Source organism: Heterodontus francisci, chromosome 3 (genome assembly GCF_036365525.1).
Source record: "Heterodontus francisci isolate sHetFra1 chromosome 3, sHetFra1.hap1, whole genome shotgun sequence".
Taxonomy (NCBI): domain Eukaryota; kingdom Metazoa; phylum Chordata; class Chondrichthyes; order Heterodontiformes; family Heterodontidae; genus Heterodontus; species Heterodontus francisci.
This window is the reverse complement of record NC_090373.1, coordinates 179,275,528-179,292,732: the sequence shown is the minus strand read 5'-3', so window position 1 is coordinate 179,292,732 and position 17,205 is coordinate 179,275,528. Positions and strand designations below refer to the sequence as shown.

Genomic DNA, 17,205 nt, shown 5'->3' with positions numbered 1-17,205 from the left:
TAGAAATGGACAGGATCCTCAATTTCTTTCTCTGCCAAATGTCTGTCATCTCCCTCTTGAACTTGCCTGCACCATCCACCCCCTCTGCCGACCTGGGTCGCCCAGGTATGAGATTTTCTCAAAGAAGATAAGCTTTTCAAATTGAAACACATCTCATTGGCCTGTTATGCCACTGCCAGCTGTATCCAATGGTTCAAAGTTTCATTGGCAGTGGGAAGCCACCAACCATGACTATTGTGTGTGAAACCCTGCTTTCTCCAACTTCACAGTGATGTGAGTATGCAGCAAAAACAAGGCACCCCTCACTATATCACTGTGACGATATAAGCAATAAATCATCATTCAATGTAGTACAAACCCACATTCATAGATCTGTCCTTCCTCTGTCTCTAATACTCTTTCTGCTTTTTATCCTCTCTCTCCTCTTCGTCCACTCTTCCTCTTTCACTTGAGTCTCTTTCTTTTCCCCTCTCTCTATTGGAATTTGGTGCGATACAGGGGAAAAGGCAGGGGCATGGGATTAAAGTAGGTAACTCTAGATGAAGTGTTGCTCTGATCTCAGGCACATTTGGCTCAGATGACTTCCTTCTATCTTCTAGTTTCTATGCTCATCTTTCTTTCTCCTTTTGACTTCCTCTCTTTCTCTTTATTTCTTTCCCCTTTTCTATACTTTTTTTTCCTTTCTCTCGCCCTCTCTGAGAATCATAGAATGGTTACAGTACAGAAGGAGGCCATTCAGCCTGCCGTGTCCATGCTTGCTCTCTGCAAGAGCAGCTCAGTTAGTCCCACTCCCCTGCCTTTTCCCTGTAGCTTTGCAGCTGTTCAGGTACTTATTCAATTCCCTTTTGAAAGCCATGATTGAATCTGCATCCACCACAATCTCAGGCAGTACATTCCAGATCTTAACCACTCACTGTGTTAAAAGGTTTTTCCTGACATCACCTTTGGTTCTTTTGCCACTCACCTTAAATTGATGTCCTCTGGTTCTGAACTTGGGAATTCCTTTTCTAAACCCATCCACCTTAATTTATATCTTCTTACCTTCAAAAACTGATAGTCAACCATTCTTTGGTCTCCTCCCCGAATTCTTTCTTCACTTCTTGCTTGGTGACCAGGTGCCTTGGGCTAATTCACTATGGAAAAGCTGCAGTATGGATACAAATCACTACGAACGCAGTGAGTTGTTAGGATCTGGAATGCAGTCAGTAATGTTCAAAAGGCAATGAATATATGCTTGAAAAAGAAATACATTCATGGCTACAGAGAAAGAGTGAGACTGATTGGACAGCTCTTCCAAAGAACTGGCACAGATACGATGGGCCAAAAGGCCTCCTTCTGTGCTGTAAGTTTCTTTGATTTGAAATCAGCCGAAGGTTTAGGGGCCACCAGATTTGTTAAAGGCCTGAACCAGCTGGCAGGGTGAAACAATGTTCCCCTAGGCTTTCCTACCCCTTCAACAAATTTGTGTACATTTAAGGTACATTTATAACAATTTTTGACCACAGATTAAAATTCAAATTAAACTTCAAGTTTTATTTGTGAAATATTAAAATTCCTTTATAGATATTAAAATCCAGGTGCACATTGTTCTAAATTGATGCCAAGAGGATTACAAAGAACAAAGAACAAAGAAAATTATAGCACAGGAACAGGCCCTTCGGCCCTCCAAGCCTACGTCGATCCAAATCCTCTATCTAAACCTGTCGCCTATTATCTAAGGGTCTGTATCTCTTTACTTCCTGCCCATTCATGTATCTGTCCAGATACATCTTTAAAGACGCTATCGTGCCCGCGTCTACCACCTCCGCTGGCAATGCGTTCCATGCACCCACCACCCTCTGCGTAAAGAACTTTCCACGCATAACCCCCCTAAACTTTTCCCCTTTCACTTTCAACTCATGTCCCCTTGTAATTTAAACCCCCACTCTGGGAAAAAGCTTCTTGCTATCCACCCTGTCTATACCTCTCATGATTTTGTACACCTCAATCAGGTCCCCCCTCAACCTCCGTCTTTCTAATGAAAATAATCCTAATCTACTCAACCTCTCTTCATAGCTAGCGCACTCCATACCAGGCAACATCCTGGTGAACCTCCTCTGCACCCTCTCCAAAGCATCCACATCCTTTTGGTAATGTGGCGACCAGAACTGCACGCAGTATTCCAAATGTGGCCGAACCAAAGTCCTATACAACTGAAACATGACCTGCCAAATTTTGTACTCAATACCCCGTCGGATGAAGGAAAGCATGCCGTATGCCTTCTTGACCACTCTATTGACCTGCGTTGCCACCTTCAGGGAACAATGGACCTGAACACCCAAATCTCTCTGCACATCAATTTTCCCCAGAACTTTTCCATTTACTGTATAGTTCATTCTTGAATTGGATCTTCCAAAATGCATCACCTCGCATTTGCCCTGATTGAACTCCATCTGCCATTTCTCTGCCCAACTCTCCAGTCTATCTATATTCTGCTGTATTCTCTGACAGTCCCCTTCACTATCTGCTACTCCACCAATCATAGTGTCGTCTGCAAACTTGCTAATCAGACCTCCTATACTTTCCTCCAAATCATTTATGTATATCACAACCAACAGTGGTCCCAGCACGGATCCCTGTGGAACACCACTGGTCACACGTCTCCATTTTGAGAAACTCCCTTCCACTGCTACTCTCTGTCTCCTGTTGCCCAGCCAGTTCTTTATCCATCTAGCTAGTACACCTTGGACCCCATGCGCCTTCACTTTCTCCATCAGCCTACCATGGGGAACCTTATCAAACGCCTTACTGAAGTCCATGTATACAACATCTACAGCCCTTCCCTCATCAATCAACTTTGTCACTTCCTCAAAGAATTCTATTAAGTTGGTAAGACATGACCTTCCCTGCACAAAACCATGTTGCCTATCACTGATAAGCCCATTTTCTTCCAGATGGGAATAGATCCTATCCCTCAGTATCTTCTCCAGCAGCTTCCCTACCACTGATGTCAGGCTCACCGGTCTATAATTACCTGGATTATCCCTGCTACCCTTCTTAAACAAGGGGACAACATTAGCAATTCTCCAGTCCTCTGGGACCTCACCCGTGTTTAAGGATGTTGCAAAGATATCTGTTAAGGCCCCAACTATTTCCTCTCTCGCTTCCCACAGTAACCTGGGATAGATCCCATCCAGACCTGGGGACTTGTCCACCTTAATGCCTTTTAGAATACCCAACACTTCCTCCCTCCTTATGCCGACTTGACCTAGAGTAATCAAACATCTGTCCCTAACCTCAACATCCGTCATGTCCCTCTCCTCGGTGAATACCGATGCAAAGTACTCGTTTAGAATCTCACCCATTTTCTCTGACTCCACGCATAACTTTCCTCCTTTGTCCTTGAGTGGGCCAATCCTTTCTCTAGTTACCCTCTTGCTCCTTATATATGAATAAAAGGCTTTGGGATTTTCCTTAACCCTGTTTGCTAAAGATATTTCATGACCTCTTTTAGCCCTCTTAATTCCTCGTTTCAGATTGCGCCTACAATCCTGATATTCTTTCAAAGCTTCGTCTTTCTTCAGCCGCCTAGACCTTATGTATGCTTCCTTGTTCCTCATAGCTAGTCTCACAATTTCACCTGTCATCCATGGTTCCCTAATCTTGCCATTTCTACCCCTCATTTTCACAGGAACATGTCTCTCCTGCACGCTAATCAACCTCTCTTTAAAAGCCTCCCACATATCAAATGTGGATTTACCTTCAAACAGCTGCTCCCAATCTACATTCCCCAGCTCCTGCCGAATTTTGGTATAGTTGGCCTTCCCCCAATTTAGCACTCTTCCTTTAGGACCACTCTCGTCTTTGTCCATGAGTATTCTAAAACTTACGGAATTGTGATCACTATTCCCAAAGTCGTCCCCTACTGAAACGTCAACCACCTGGCCGGGCTCATTCCCCAACACCAGGTCCAGTATGGCCCCTTCCCGAGTTGGACTATTTACATACTGCTCTAGAAAACCCTCCTGGATGCTCCTTACAAATTCTGCTCCATCTAGACCTCTAACACTAAGTGAATCCCAGTCAATGTTGGGAAAATTAAAATCTCCTATCACCACCTGTTGATCCTACAGCTTTCCATAATCTGTTTACATATTTGTACCTCTATCTCACGCTCGCTGTTGGGAGGCCTGTAGTACAGCCCCAACATTGTTACCGCACCCTTCCTATTTCTGAGTTCTGCCCATATTGCCTCACAGCTCGAGTCCTCCATAGTGCCTTCCTTCAGCACAGCTGTGATATCCTCTTTGACCAGTAATGCAACTCCTCCACCCCTTTTACCTCCCTCTCTATCTCGCCTGAAGCATCGGTATCCTGTGATATTTAGTTGCCAATCATGCCCTTCCCTCAACCAAGTCTCAGTAATAGCAATAACATCATACTCCCAGGTACTAATCCAAGCCCTAAGTTCATCTGCCTTACCTACTACACTTCTTGCATTAAAACAAATACACCTCAGACCACCAGTCCCTTTGCTTTCATCATCTGCTCCCTGCCTACTCTTTCCCTTAGTCACGCTGACTTCATTATCTAGTTCCTTACAGGCATTAGTTACTACCTCCTTACTCTCCACTGACCTCATTCGGTTCCCATCCCCCTGCCACATTAGTTTAAACCCTCCCCAACAGCGTTAGCAAAAGCACCCCCAAGGACATTGGTTCCAGTCCGGCCCAGGTGTAGACCATCCAATTTGTAATAGTCCCACCTCCCCCAGAACCGGTCCCAATGTCCCAAAAATTTGAACCCCTCCCTCCTGCACCATCTCTCAAGCCACGCATTCATCCTGACTATTCTTTCATTTCTACTCTGACTATCACGTGGCACTGGTAGCAATCCTGAGATTACTACCTCTGAGGTCCTACTTTTTAACTTGGCTCCTAACTCCCTAAATTCTGCTTGTCGGACCTCATCCCGTTTTTTACCTATATCATTGGTGCCTTTGTGCACAACGACAACTGGCTGTTCACCCTCCCCCTTCAGAATGTTCTGCAGCCGATCTGAGACATCCCTGACCCGTGCACCTGGGAGGCAACATACCATTCGGGAGTCTCGTTTTTGACCACAGAACCGCCTATCTACTCCCCTTACAATCGAATCCCCTATGACTATAGCCCTTCCACTTTTTTTCCCGCCCTTCTGAACAGCAGAGCCAGCCATGGTGCCATGAACCTGGCTACTACTGCCTTCCCCTGGTGAGCCATCTCCCTCAACAGTATCCAAAACGGTATACCTGTTGTGGAGGGAGATGACCGCAGGGGACACCTGCGCTGCCTTCCTGCTCTTTCTCTGCCTTTTGGTCACCCATTCCCTTTCTCCCTCAGCAATCCTAATCTGCGGTGGGACCAATTCGCTAAACGTGCTATCCACAACCTCCTCAGCATCGCGGATGCTCCAAAGTGAGTCCATCCACAGCTCCAGAGCCGTCATGCGGTCTAACAAGAACTGCAGATGGACACACTTCCTGCACGTGAAGGAGTCAGGGACATCAGCCATGTCCCTGAGCTCCCACATTGAGCAAGAGGAGCATGTCACGGGTCTGAGATCTCCTGCCATTTTTAATCTTAAGCTTCAACTTAGTTAAATGAAAAAGGAACGAAAAGTTTTTAAGCAATCACACGATAAAATAAAAACAAAGAGAAATAGAAAAAGCCTTACCTTATCTACACACCACCGAGTCCTTTTTTTTTGGTTAGAGGTGGAGGGCGGGTGGGAGACACTACAGGTGTAGTGTCTAGGGTTCAGAAACGTCCCAAATATATAGGGTTTTACTTACCCAGCAGCCCCCTGGTCTCCGCCGAAAACAAAAAGAAATTAAATTTACTTTAAACTGACCTTCCCAGCTGCTCACTCGCTCGCACTCTCTGCTCCCGAAAAAGCTGCTGCAATGAAAGGCAAGTTCTTTTAAATGGCCCAAATATATAGGGTTTTACTTACCCAGCAGCCCCCTGGTCTCCGCCGAAAACAAAAAGAAATTAAATTTACTTTAAACTGACCTTCCCAGCTGCTCACTCGCTCGCACTCTCTGCTCCCGATAAAGCTGCTGCAATGAAAAAGCAATGATTAGCCTTAACTAACCTCAACTTTCATTGAATGTTCAGTGTTTAGCTTCTGAAATTAGTCACAATTGGCCCAAAAATTCCCAGCCCAGCCTGACACCACTTTTTTCCTTGCTCTGGCTTCAGATTAGAGCATGTCATCAGCAAGGCCGCAGGCAGCACGTGCAGCAATGTACATATAACCCTCCTAATGAACTGTAATTACATTACAAATCCATCAGCTCAAAGCAGATGGGCCAGATGCACACAGGATGTGGCTGTAGGCAGGAAGGAGCGGGTGTGTGCAGACATGTTGTGCTGATCACTTGTCCTGATAAGGACTGATAGGCAGCAGATTCAAATTAGCACTGGATGCCAGGGCCTTAGTGCTCATCCTGATTTAGTTTAGGAAATGAGTGTGGTAAAGTGGGAATGTCCAGGCGGGGCATGTATCTCTTTGACAGGGGTCTTGATGGACAAACTCATTCTTCAACAGACGCCTTGATGGTGAGGGTCCCCTAATCAGGGTCCTGACTGGGGAGGCTCCATTAACAGGGTGCTAATGATGAGGTTCCAGTGGCGAGACTCCATCTTTAATGGGGTCCTAATAATTATCTAACAGGAGTTCTGATGGCAAGCCTGCTGCTTCCATGGAGAGGGAAGAGTTCTGATGGTGATACTCTCCCTAGAATGGAGAGGGGAGACTTCTGATGGTGAAACACTTTTTTAAAGTGTCCTGATAATAAGCTCCCACTTCATTAGGAGTTTCATAAGTGGTGACTGTTTTGTTTTGCTCCCCTCTTCCCCCTCCCCGCAGGAGCTGGAGTACCAGAAACGCCGTGCACGGGACTATGAGGACAAGTTTGTTCCAGTCATGAGTGACTTCATTACAGTCGCTAGCTTCGGCTTTTCAGAGATGGAGGATCTGTTGGCTGAGGCTAAAGATAAGGTATGACAACTGATCAGACAATATAACCCAACATCCCATTTTCTTTGTTTATTGCCACATGAAAACTCAAATATCCCCTTTCAACTTCTCGTCAGCAACATTGATCCCACTGACAGAGTAACACTTACCTCCTAGTCTTACTTCCAGTTTTAAGTACATTGTTGATGGTGAGAGTTTCTCTTCAATAGGGTCCCAATAATGAGATCATTCAGTTAACACAAACATTTTAACTGGAGACCTGATGATAATAATCTCCCTTTAACAGGAGATGATGGTGAGACTCTCTCTTTAACTGGAGTCCTGATGGTGAGACTCTCTCTTTAACTGGAGTCCTGATGGTGAGACTCTCTCTTTAACTGGAGTCCTGATGGTGAGACTCTCTCTTTAACTGGAGTCCTGATGGTGAGACTCTCTCTTTAACTGGAGTCCTGATGGTGAGACTCTCTCTTTAACTGGAGTCCTGATGGTGAGACTCTCTCTTTAACTGGAGTCTTGATGGTGAGATTCTTTCTTTAACTGGAGTCCTGATGGTGAGACTCTCTCTTTAACTGGAGTCCTGATGGTGAGACTCTCTCTTTAACTGGAGTCCTGATGGTGAGACTCTCTCTTTAACTGGAGTCCTGATGGTGAGACTCTCTCTTTAACTGGAGTCTTGATGGTGAGATTCTTTCTTTAACTGGAGTCCTGATGGTGAGACTCTCTCTTTAACTGGAGTCCTGATGGTGAGACTCTCTCTTTAACTGGAGTCCTGATGGTGAGACTCTCTCTTTAACTGGAGTCCTGATGGTGAGACTCTCTCTTTAACTGGAGTCCTGATGGTGAGACTCTCTCTTTAACTGGAGTCTTGATGGTGAGACTCTCTTTTTAACTGGAGTCCTGATGGTGAGACTCTCTCTTTAACTGGAGTCCTGATGGTGAGACTCTCTCTTTAACTGGAGTCCTGATGGTGAGACTCTCTCTTTAACTGGAGTCCTGATGGTGAGACTCTCTCTTTAACTGGAGTCCTGATGGTGAGACTCTCTCTTTAACTGGAGTCCTGATGGTGAGATTTTCTCTTTAACTGGAGACCTGATGGTGAGACTCTCTCTTTAACTGGAGCTCTGGTGGCAGCCAGTGGCTGTTTTATGTTATCCCCCTCCTTTTGTGCTGTAAAAGCCATGCGCTTGTCCATATTGAGCTTTATCAATAAGAATATCGGCATTGAGGTAACAATGTGGGCATTTAACATTGTTGCCAGTTCAGGGGCTTGTTTGAAGAGTCTTAACTATACAGGTCTAAAGGATTAGGTTGCCTAATGGCTTGAGTATTTTTTACCTCAAGGGTGTGTCTCATAAAAACATTCTAACAGACCTTGTTAAATGTTAGAAGGAACTTGTTGTGTGAAGCTTTATAATAGACCTGGAAGGAGAAGAAGGAGGGTGCCTCTGAGCCAAAAAAAAGCAGCCAGCAATGACTGAATACAGAACCATTCCCCTCCCAAAAAAATAAATAAACTGCTACCACATGTTTAGATAAAAATGCATAATTTGTTGGTTAGCCACCCACTGTGCTTTGCAGATTTTTACGGGCTGACAACCCAGGCTGTTCTAATCTAAAAATAAAAACTCGCAGAGATTGTGGTTGCCATGTTTTTGATTTTGAATTGTGTTTCCACAATGTATTTTGGCCAGGAGAAGATCTCTCTTATAGTACTGGGTGGTTCCACTAGAAGTAGACTGCAACAACAAGTGTATGACTGTTGCGCTTGTTTTTTTACGGGCAAATTATAAGGACAACTAACCTGTTACTATTGAGCAAACTGTGAGTCTTGGAGTTATCTGTTAGTATTGTAAGTTATTTTGTCAGACAGCTCTTTAAGTGGGTAAACAACAGATGATACTAAGATGATTGAGGGTACGATATGAAAAAGATCAGCACAAGATGGGCTGGCACAAAGCATAATATGCAGAAAGTGCCATGCATATTTTAAAAAATGTTATGACTCCAAGAAACTGGGCGTTGTGTGCTTCTTGCAAGGACCTACCAGTGTTTTTTGGTTCAGTTTAGTTTTGTTTGGATCCTGTTGTGGATGTAAACCTATTCTGAATTATGAAATTTGGTGGGCCACCTTGCCTTTGTGGAAAATATGAGTCAAATCGGGCCTGTGTGGCCCCAACTGCCAAGAGGGTGATACTTTTGCTGCATATTATGGTCATTTATAGCTAAAAAAGGTTCGGAAATTAAAATCTGCATTTGCCAGAATCCAGCAAATGCTATGTGTGCGAATACTTAAGAACATAAAAAGTGTGGAATACAAAAAGGCCGCTTTACAAAAAGGTCTATCAGCCACGTTATCCCACAGACAATGGAGCACAGGAATATACTGGACCTGATGCCACTATTGTGGTTCATTTCGCAGCACTAAGACTTTAGAAATCCCGTACATTATTCTGTCTCTCACCAATCACTGTCTATTGTATTTGCTGACTCTATCCAACTTTGCTGTGCCTCCCCCCACCCCTAATTACTCAGTACAAAGACTGTGTACAAGAAAACTCCACCAGAGAATGTAGGCTTCAATCCAACTTTCCATTGAATCTTAGAAAACAAGCTACCTTTGAGCTCATCCCCTAGTCCGATTGAATAATAGCCCAGAATTTGCTGAAGTGGGGCATCTCGTGCCATGCACTGTTTGTTAGATCTTTTCCCTCACCCTTTAGCTCAAAAATGTTTTGCCCTGTAAGCTGGTAATGTCACGGCCAGGGCAACAGAGCACCTGGGACCTTGGTGAACGTCAGCACCAACAGTCTATAACCAATAAGATTTAAGGATTAAGAAAGAAACTGAGGAATGACAAAGAAGGAAATAGGGAGAATTGGAATCTAATTCAATACTGAAAGAAAAATAAAGGGGGGAATTTTATGGAGGCAACTGGGGTCGCGGCCACCGGCTGGAGAGCCAGAGAGAGCCCTTCATTGCCTCCTTTGGGGAAGGTCCACCGTATGATGAGTCAATCAGGCAATTAATAGGCCACCAGTGGGCCTTTCCTGGGATCAGGACCCTGGGGCTGGATATTCCTCCCGCCGAGAGCTGCCAGCCAATCAGAGGCGGTGGCTGCTGAACAACACCCATTGAAGTGACCCAGGACAGAATTAAATGATGGTGGGAGGAGTTTCATGGTGTGGAGGTCACCGGGAAGTGGGTGTAGGGGGGTCAGCAATAAGGGCAGGGGGATGGCTCTCAGTGGGCCCTCCCTTCCTGATGTTGGGTCCCTCTATCAGGCACTGAGTGCCTTTGAACGAGGGGCCACTCCAGGAGATCACAAGCAACCTCGCACGGGTTTGCATGGCATGCTCCCCGCATAGTGACAGGCCCGTCCGCCGCTGGGTTAATTGCTGCTTAAGGGCCTCAATTGGTGGCAGGGTTGGAGGCCGTCCACGGACCTTCCCGCCACTGACTCAATCGGGGTGGAGGCGGGAAAGTGGAGGGGTCCCCAAACTCGCCACAGGGGAGAGCATAAGGTACCACCCAAAGAGAGGGAAGGAAAGATTGAATTAGGAGAGATAAAAAAGGGCAAAAGGGAAAAGTAAAAAAAAACTTTAAAAAAATTAGGTTTTAAACTTTATGAATCTCTAAACAATTTATTACCTGTAAGACTCCACAATTTCAATTGTTCCCCTTCTGGGTTGGAGAAACTAAGTGGCAGTGCAGGGGCCTAAACCTTATTGTTTACCACCCCCCTGTCCTTGTTGCTGAACCCTCTACACCCACTTCCCGGCGACCCCCACCCCATGAAACTCCTCCCACCATCATTTACTGCTGTCCTGGGTCACTTCAATGAGTGTCGTTCAGCAGCCACTGCCTCTGATTGGCTGGCAGCTCTCGGCGGGAGGAATATCCATCCCCAGGGTCTTGATCCCAGGAAAGGCCCACTGGTGGCCTATTAATTGCCTGATTGACTGTTAATTACCAACCCCAAGAGGTTGCGTGTTCAAATCCCACAGTCAACAAGCTCAATTATGTTAAAATAAAAAATGAAGATGCTTGTCAAAATGCCATAAAAATCTAGCTTTCCTTCTCCTCTACCTGGTCTGGCCTACACATGCTATTAGTCCACACTCTGTGATTGAATCTCAGTGCCTTTGGAAGTGAACTAGCTTAAAATGAATTGCTATGCAGGACTGGCACACCACCACCTTCTCAGGGATGGCCAATGAATGCAGCCTTACCACTGTTTCTCACATCCCCAGAACAGATTTACAGACACCCAACCATGGAGCATTGTGAAACTGAGTCAATCCATGTTTTCCAGAATGAGTCATGGATGCCAATCAGAAATGGAACCTCTGCCTGCTTTACTTCCCTCCCTGGTGCAGGGGCCATGTCTATCGAATACCAGCTGCTGCCCACAGAGGAAGGGGGTTCAAGCTGGATTCTTTGTTGCATGACTGGACCAGCACTAGAAGAAATGGTGCATTTGATCATGGAACCAACAGCGCGGGTGAAGGGGTGATGCAGCAACTCATTATAGCATCACTTATCTAATGGCATCACTAATCTAACAACATCACTGACTCAAAAAGAGATTTTTGCATTTATGTAGCACCTATCACAACCTCAGGGCATCCCAAAATGCTTTGAGGCCAATGAGATACTTTTGAAGTGTAGTCAGTGTTGAAATGCAGGCCACATGGCAAACACTTTACATACAACACGGTCCCACAAACAGCAATTTGATAATGACCAGATAATCTGTTCTTTCTGATGTTGGTGAAGGGTTAAGTATTGGGACAGGGCACTTCCTCCGCTCTAAAAAGAGTGCTGTAGGATCTTTTACATCCACCAAAGAGAGCAGATGAGGCCTTAGTTTAACTCATTTCATCTTAAACATAGCACTCCTTCAAAGTGTCAGCCTGGATTATGTTCTCAAGTCTCTGGCATAAAACTTGAACCCATGACTATCTGCCTCAGAGGCAAGTGTCCGACCCACTGAGCCACGGCTGATACCGCTAATGTTTTCTTCAAACATCACTGTATGCAGTCAGGAACCCAGCTTGCTTTCACTAAAGCCAATCACTAAATCAGGAGTGAAAGGCCTAGAAGAATAATTCTAACAGTACCAGAAAATACAGAGTGACGGCCCTTGGTTTAGAGACTAATCCTGTATACAGTGTGTTTAAATATATAACTCTCCCTGTCTTGCACCAAAAGCGCCTGACTGGAAAACCCTTCAAACTTGCAGTTAGAATAATTCATTTGTTCCATGGCTTAGCCGAGCTTCCGTTTGTTATTCAATTGGCACGCTGCACTGTTGGGACATTAAAAAACAAGGAACAAACCTTGTGTGCGGCAGTAAATTATATATATCTTCTGTTAACTCTCTCGCGTGGAAAGTCTGACTGGAACAGATGTGCTGGGAGCCCTCCTTTATTTTTTTTCATAATCATCAAAGAGCCTACTGTGGCAGGCCCTTGAATGTAAGACACTCCTCATGTGCCACAGAAAATCTTTCAGTGCCACGTTTATAGGTTCTGATCATAAAAGTGCTTCATTTACCAGAGGCTATTTGGATATGTTTCCTGACCAATCTGAGGTACCATTGATCTCCTCATTTCCTGTTCCAAATCCTGAATTTTATTAGATCAGTGCAGATATAAATATATATATAAGTATAAATATAAACTCACACATATGTCTATATGTATGTTTATATATGTATTTATGTGTGTGTGTATACTGTTCTTTATGTAGTTCAGTTCTAGGTTGATGTGGCTGGGCCTACTGTTTCATTGAGCTTCAAAGAGCCTCAGTAGTTGTGGACTTTCATCACTGTGTAATTCCCTTTGCTTCTGTAACTTTGATGAAGTTGTAATTTGGAGGGTAAGCAGCTGTTTTGCAGCTTCTTCTCAGGATTGAGGCTGCCACCCATCACCAATGGTTTTTATGTGGTCACTGCTTCTTAATGAAATTCGACTCTGAAGATTTTTTGACTCTCCGCACCCCCCTGTCCTACCCCTGACCATCACATATTTTATTTCCAATTTTTGTTCAACCAGTATATTTCAGAAGGGAACAGCATCTAAAAGAGGGTTTGGGTGGACAGTCATGGTCTGAAAGAACTCCCTCCATTGTGGCTGCCAATGGAAAGGTTTCTCAAGTCTCACTTGGGTGTAATTATCATCTTCACCCATGAGTCAACCACCCCCCCTCCCCCCACCATTGAGCCATGTCATTCGATAATATCAGCAGATCTCCTATGGTGCGTTGGAGAACATAATATTTGTATAACCATGAGAAATGCACACTAAATGCAAGACTTTAAATATATTTAAATTATATAAAAGTATTATATGCTGTATAATGCAGTGTGTGTTATATAATATATACACAGGAGTGATATGTGCTCTATGACACAGAGTGTTGTATAATATATACAGGAGTGATATACAGAATGTTATACAATCGAAACAGGACTGATATGTGCTGTATAACACAGGAGTTGATATTAATCCTACCGACATAGTGGATAGGCAGTTAAGAAAGAGTAGGTTACTTACCCACATGAAACTCAACCATTGCGTGACATTTCCCAATTTAACCTCTTGGGTTCTGCAGGCAGATGAAGCAGGTGTGGACCTAAAGCAGGTGTGGGCCTTGTGAATTTATGCAAATTGGGGTCCTTTTACATCAACAAGGCCCTGATAGAAATTTAACCGGGATCTGTGCAGGGTTACAGCTTTCTTGGCAGGCTGAAGCAGGTAATCAGCTGGTCTGTGGGCAAAAGAGGCCCTTCCTGTAATGTAAGAGTAAAGCTTTCCTTTCTAGGACCAGGATGACTAGGAGCTTCCTAAATACCCCTTACCCCCTTAGTGCCAGCTGGCAGTCGCCCAAACTTCCTCCTGCACCCTCCGGCCAGCTGTCCTTTTCCACCTGTTTCAGGCAGGCAACTGACTGGCAGCAATGTGGTACACATTGGTACAAACAACATGAGTAAAAAAAAGGATGAGGTCCTAAAAGCAGAATAGAGGGAGTCTGTACATAAGTTGAAAAGTAGGACCTCAAAGTTAGTGATCTCAGGATTACTACCAGTGCCACGTGCTAGTCAGATTAGAAATAGCAGGATATATCGGATTAATATGTGGCTGAAGAGATGGTGTGAGGGGGAGGGTTTTAGATTCCTGGGGCATTGGGACTGGTTCTGGGGGAGGTGGGACCAGTACAAACTGGATGGGTTACACCCGGGCAGGACCGGGACTGATATCTTAGGGGGAGTATTTGCTAGAGTGGTTGGGGAGGGTTTACACTAAAATGGCAGGGTGATGGGAACCTTTGCAAGGAGTAAGAGGAGGGGGGATCAAAGACAAGAACAAAAGACAGTAAGAGGAATAAGAAAAGTGATAGGCAGAGAAATCAAGGGCCAGAATCAAACAGGGACACAGTGAAAAATAGTGGGAAGGGGACAAGTAATGTTAAAAAGACAAACCCTAAGGTTTTGTGCCTTAACGCGCGGAGCATTTGCAATAAAGTGGATGAATTAATCGCGCAAATAGATGTAAACGGGTATGATATAGTCGGGATTACGGAGACATGGCTGCAAGGTAACCAGGGATGGGAAATGAACATCCAGGGATATTCAGTATTTAGGAAGGACAGATAAAAAGCAAAAGGCAGTGGAGTTGCATTGCTGGTTCAAGAGGAAATTAACGCAATAGTGAGGAAAGATATTAGCTCTGACAATGGGGAATCTGTATGGGTAGAGCTGAGAAACACTAAGGGGCAAAAAACGTTATTGGGGGTTGTATATAGACCTCCAAACTGTAGTGGTGATGTTGGGAATGGCCTTAAACAGGAAATTAGAAATACATGCGATAAAGGAACATCTGTAATTATGGGTGACTTTAATCTGCATATAGATTGGGCAAATCAAATTAGTCACGATACCATATGGGAGGAATTCTTGGAGTGTATATGGGATGGTTTTCTGGACCAATACGTTGAGGAACCAATTAGAGAACAGGCCATCCTAGACTGGGTATTGTGTAATGAGAGAGGAATAATTGACAATCTAGTGGTGCAAGACCCCTTGGGGACGAGCGACCATAATATGATAGAATTCTTCATCAAGATGGAGAGTGACGTAGTTGATTCTGAGACTAGGGTCCTGAATCTTAGTAAAGGAAACTACGAAGGTATGAGGCGCGAGTTGGCCATGATGGATTGGGAAACATTATTTAAAGGGATGACGGTGGATAGGCAATGGCAAACATTCAAAGAGCGCATGGATGAACTGCAACAATTGTTCATCCCTGTCTGGCGTAAAAGTAAAATGGGAAAGGTAGCCAAACCATGGCTTACAAGGGAAATTAGAGATAGCATTAGATCCAAGGAAGAGGCATATAAATTTGCCAGGTAAAACAACAGACCTGAGGATTGGGAGCAGTTTAGAATTCGGCAAAGGAGGACCAAGGGATTGATTAAGAAGGGGAAAATAGAGTAAGAGAGCAAGCTTGTGGGGAACATAAAAACTGACTGTAAAAGTTTATATAGGTATGTGAAGAGAAAAAGATTGGTGAAGACAAATGTAGGTCCCTTACAGTCAGAAACAGGGGAATTTATTATGGGGAATAAAGAAATGGCTGACCAACTAAATGCATACTTTGGTTCTGTCTTCACAAAGGAGGACACAAATATCATACCAGAAATGTTGGGGAACATAGGGCTTAGTGAGAGAAAGGAATTGAAAGAAATCAGTATTAGTAGAGAAATGGTGTTGGGGAAATTGATGGTATTGAAGGCCAATAAATCCCCAGGGCCAGATGGTATGCATCCCAGAGTACTTAAGGAAGTGGCTCTAACAATAGTGGATGCATTGGTGGTCATCTTCCAAGATTCTATAGACTCTGGAACAGTTCCTACGGATTGGAGGGTAGCTAATGTAACCCCACTATTTAAAAAGGGAGGCAGAGAGAAAGCAGGGAATTATAGACCAGTCAGCCTGCCGTCAGTAGTGGGGAAAATTCTAGAGTCCATTATCAAAGATTTTATAGCAGAGCACTTAGAGAACAGTGGTAGAATCGGTCAGAGTCGGCATGGATTTATGAAAGGGAAATCATGCTTCACAAATCTACTGGAATTCTTCGAGGATGTAACTAATAGAGTTGATGAGGGGGAGCCAGTGGATGTGGTTTATTTGAACTTTCAAAAGGCTTTCGACAAAGTCCCACATAAGAGATTAGCGTGTAAAATTAAAGCGCATGGGATTGGGGGTAGTGTATTGCGATGCATAGAAAATTGGTTGGCAGACAAGAAACAAAAATTAGGGATAAATGGGTCTTTTTCCGAATGGCAGGCAGTGACTAGTGGGGTACTGCAGGGATCGGTGCGAGGACCCCAGCTATTCACAATATATATTAATGATTTAGATGAGGGAATTAAATGTAATATCTCCAAATTTGCAGATGACAGAAAACTGGGTGGGAGGGTTAGTTGTGAGGAGGATGCAGAGAGGCTTCAGGGTGATTTGGATAAGTTGAGTAGGTGAGCTAATGCATGGCAGATGCAGTATAATGTGGATAAATGTGAGATTATCCACTTTGGTAACAAAAACAGGAAAGCAGATTATTATCTGAACGGCTATAAACAGAGAGGGGAATACGCAGCGAGACCTGGGTGTTCTCGTACACCAGTCGCTGAAGGTAAGCATGCAGGTGCAACAGGCGGTAAAAAAGACAAATGGTATGTTGGCCTTCATAGTGAGAGGATTCGAGTACAGGAGCAGGGATGTCTTGCTGCAATTATACTGGGCCTTGGTGAGGCCACACCTGGAATATTTTGTGCAGTTTTGGTCTCCTTATCTGAGGAAGGATGTTCTTGCTATAGAGGGGGTGCAGCGAAGGTTTACCAGACTGATTCCTGGGATGGTGGGACTGTCGTATGAGGAGAGATTGAGTCGGTTAGGATTATATTCGCTGGAGTTCAGAAGAGTGAGGGGGGATCTCATAGAAACCTATAAAATTCTAACAGGACTTGACAGGGTAGATGCAGGAAGGATGTTCTCGATGGTGGGGAAGTCCAGAACCAGGGGTCATAGTCTAAGGATACGGGGTAAACCTTTCAGGACTGAGATGAGGAGAAGTTTCTTCAGCCAGAGAGTGGTGAACTTGTGGAATTCGCTACCACAGAAAGCAGTTGAGGCCAAAACAT

The 17,205-nt window shown here is 44.4% G+C and overlaps 1 protein-coding gene across 6 annotated transcripts in view; it reads left to right on the top strand.

Annotated features, from left to right (window-relative positions):
* daam2 (dishevelled associated activator of morphogenesis 2) overlaps positions 1–17,205 on the top strand; it is a 391,719-nt gene that overhangs the window by 317,926 nt on the left and 56,588 nt on the right. For all 6 annotated transcript variants that reach the window (XM_068027781.1, XM_068027780.1, XM_068027792.1 and 3 more), the window contains one exon: positions 6,892–7,023. In XM_068027781.1, the coding sequence (XP_067883882.1) occupies positions 6,892–7,023 (132 nt within the window). The remainder of the gene's footprint in view (positions 1–6,891; positions 7,024–17,205) is intronic.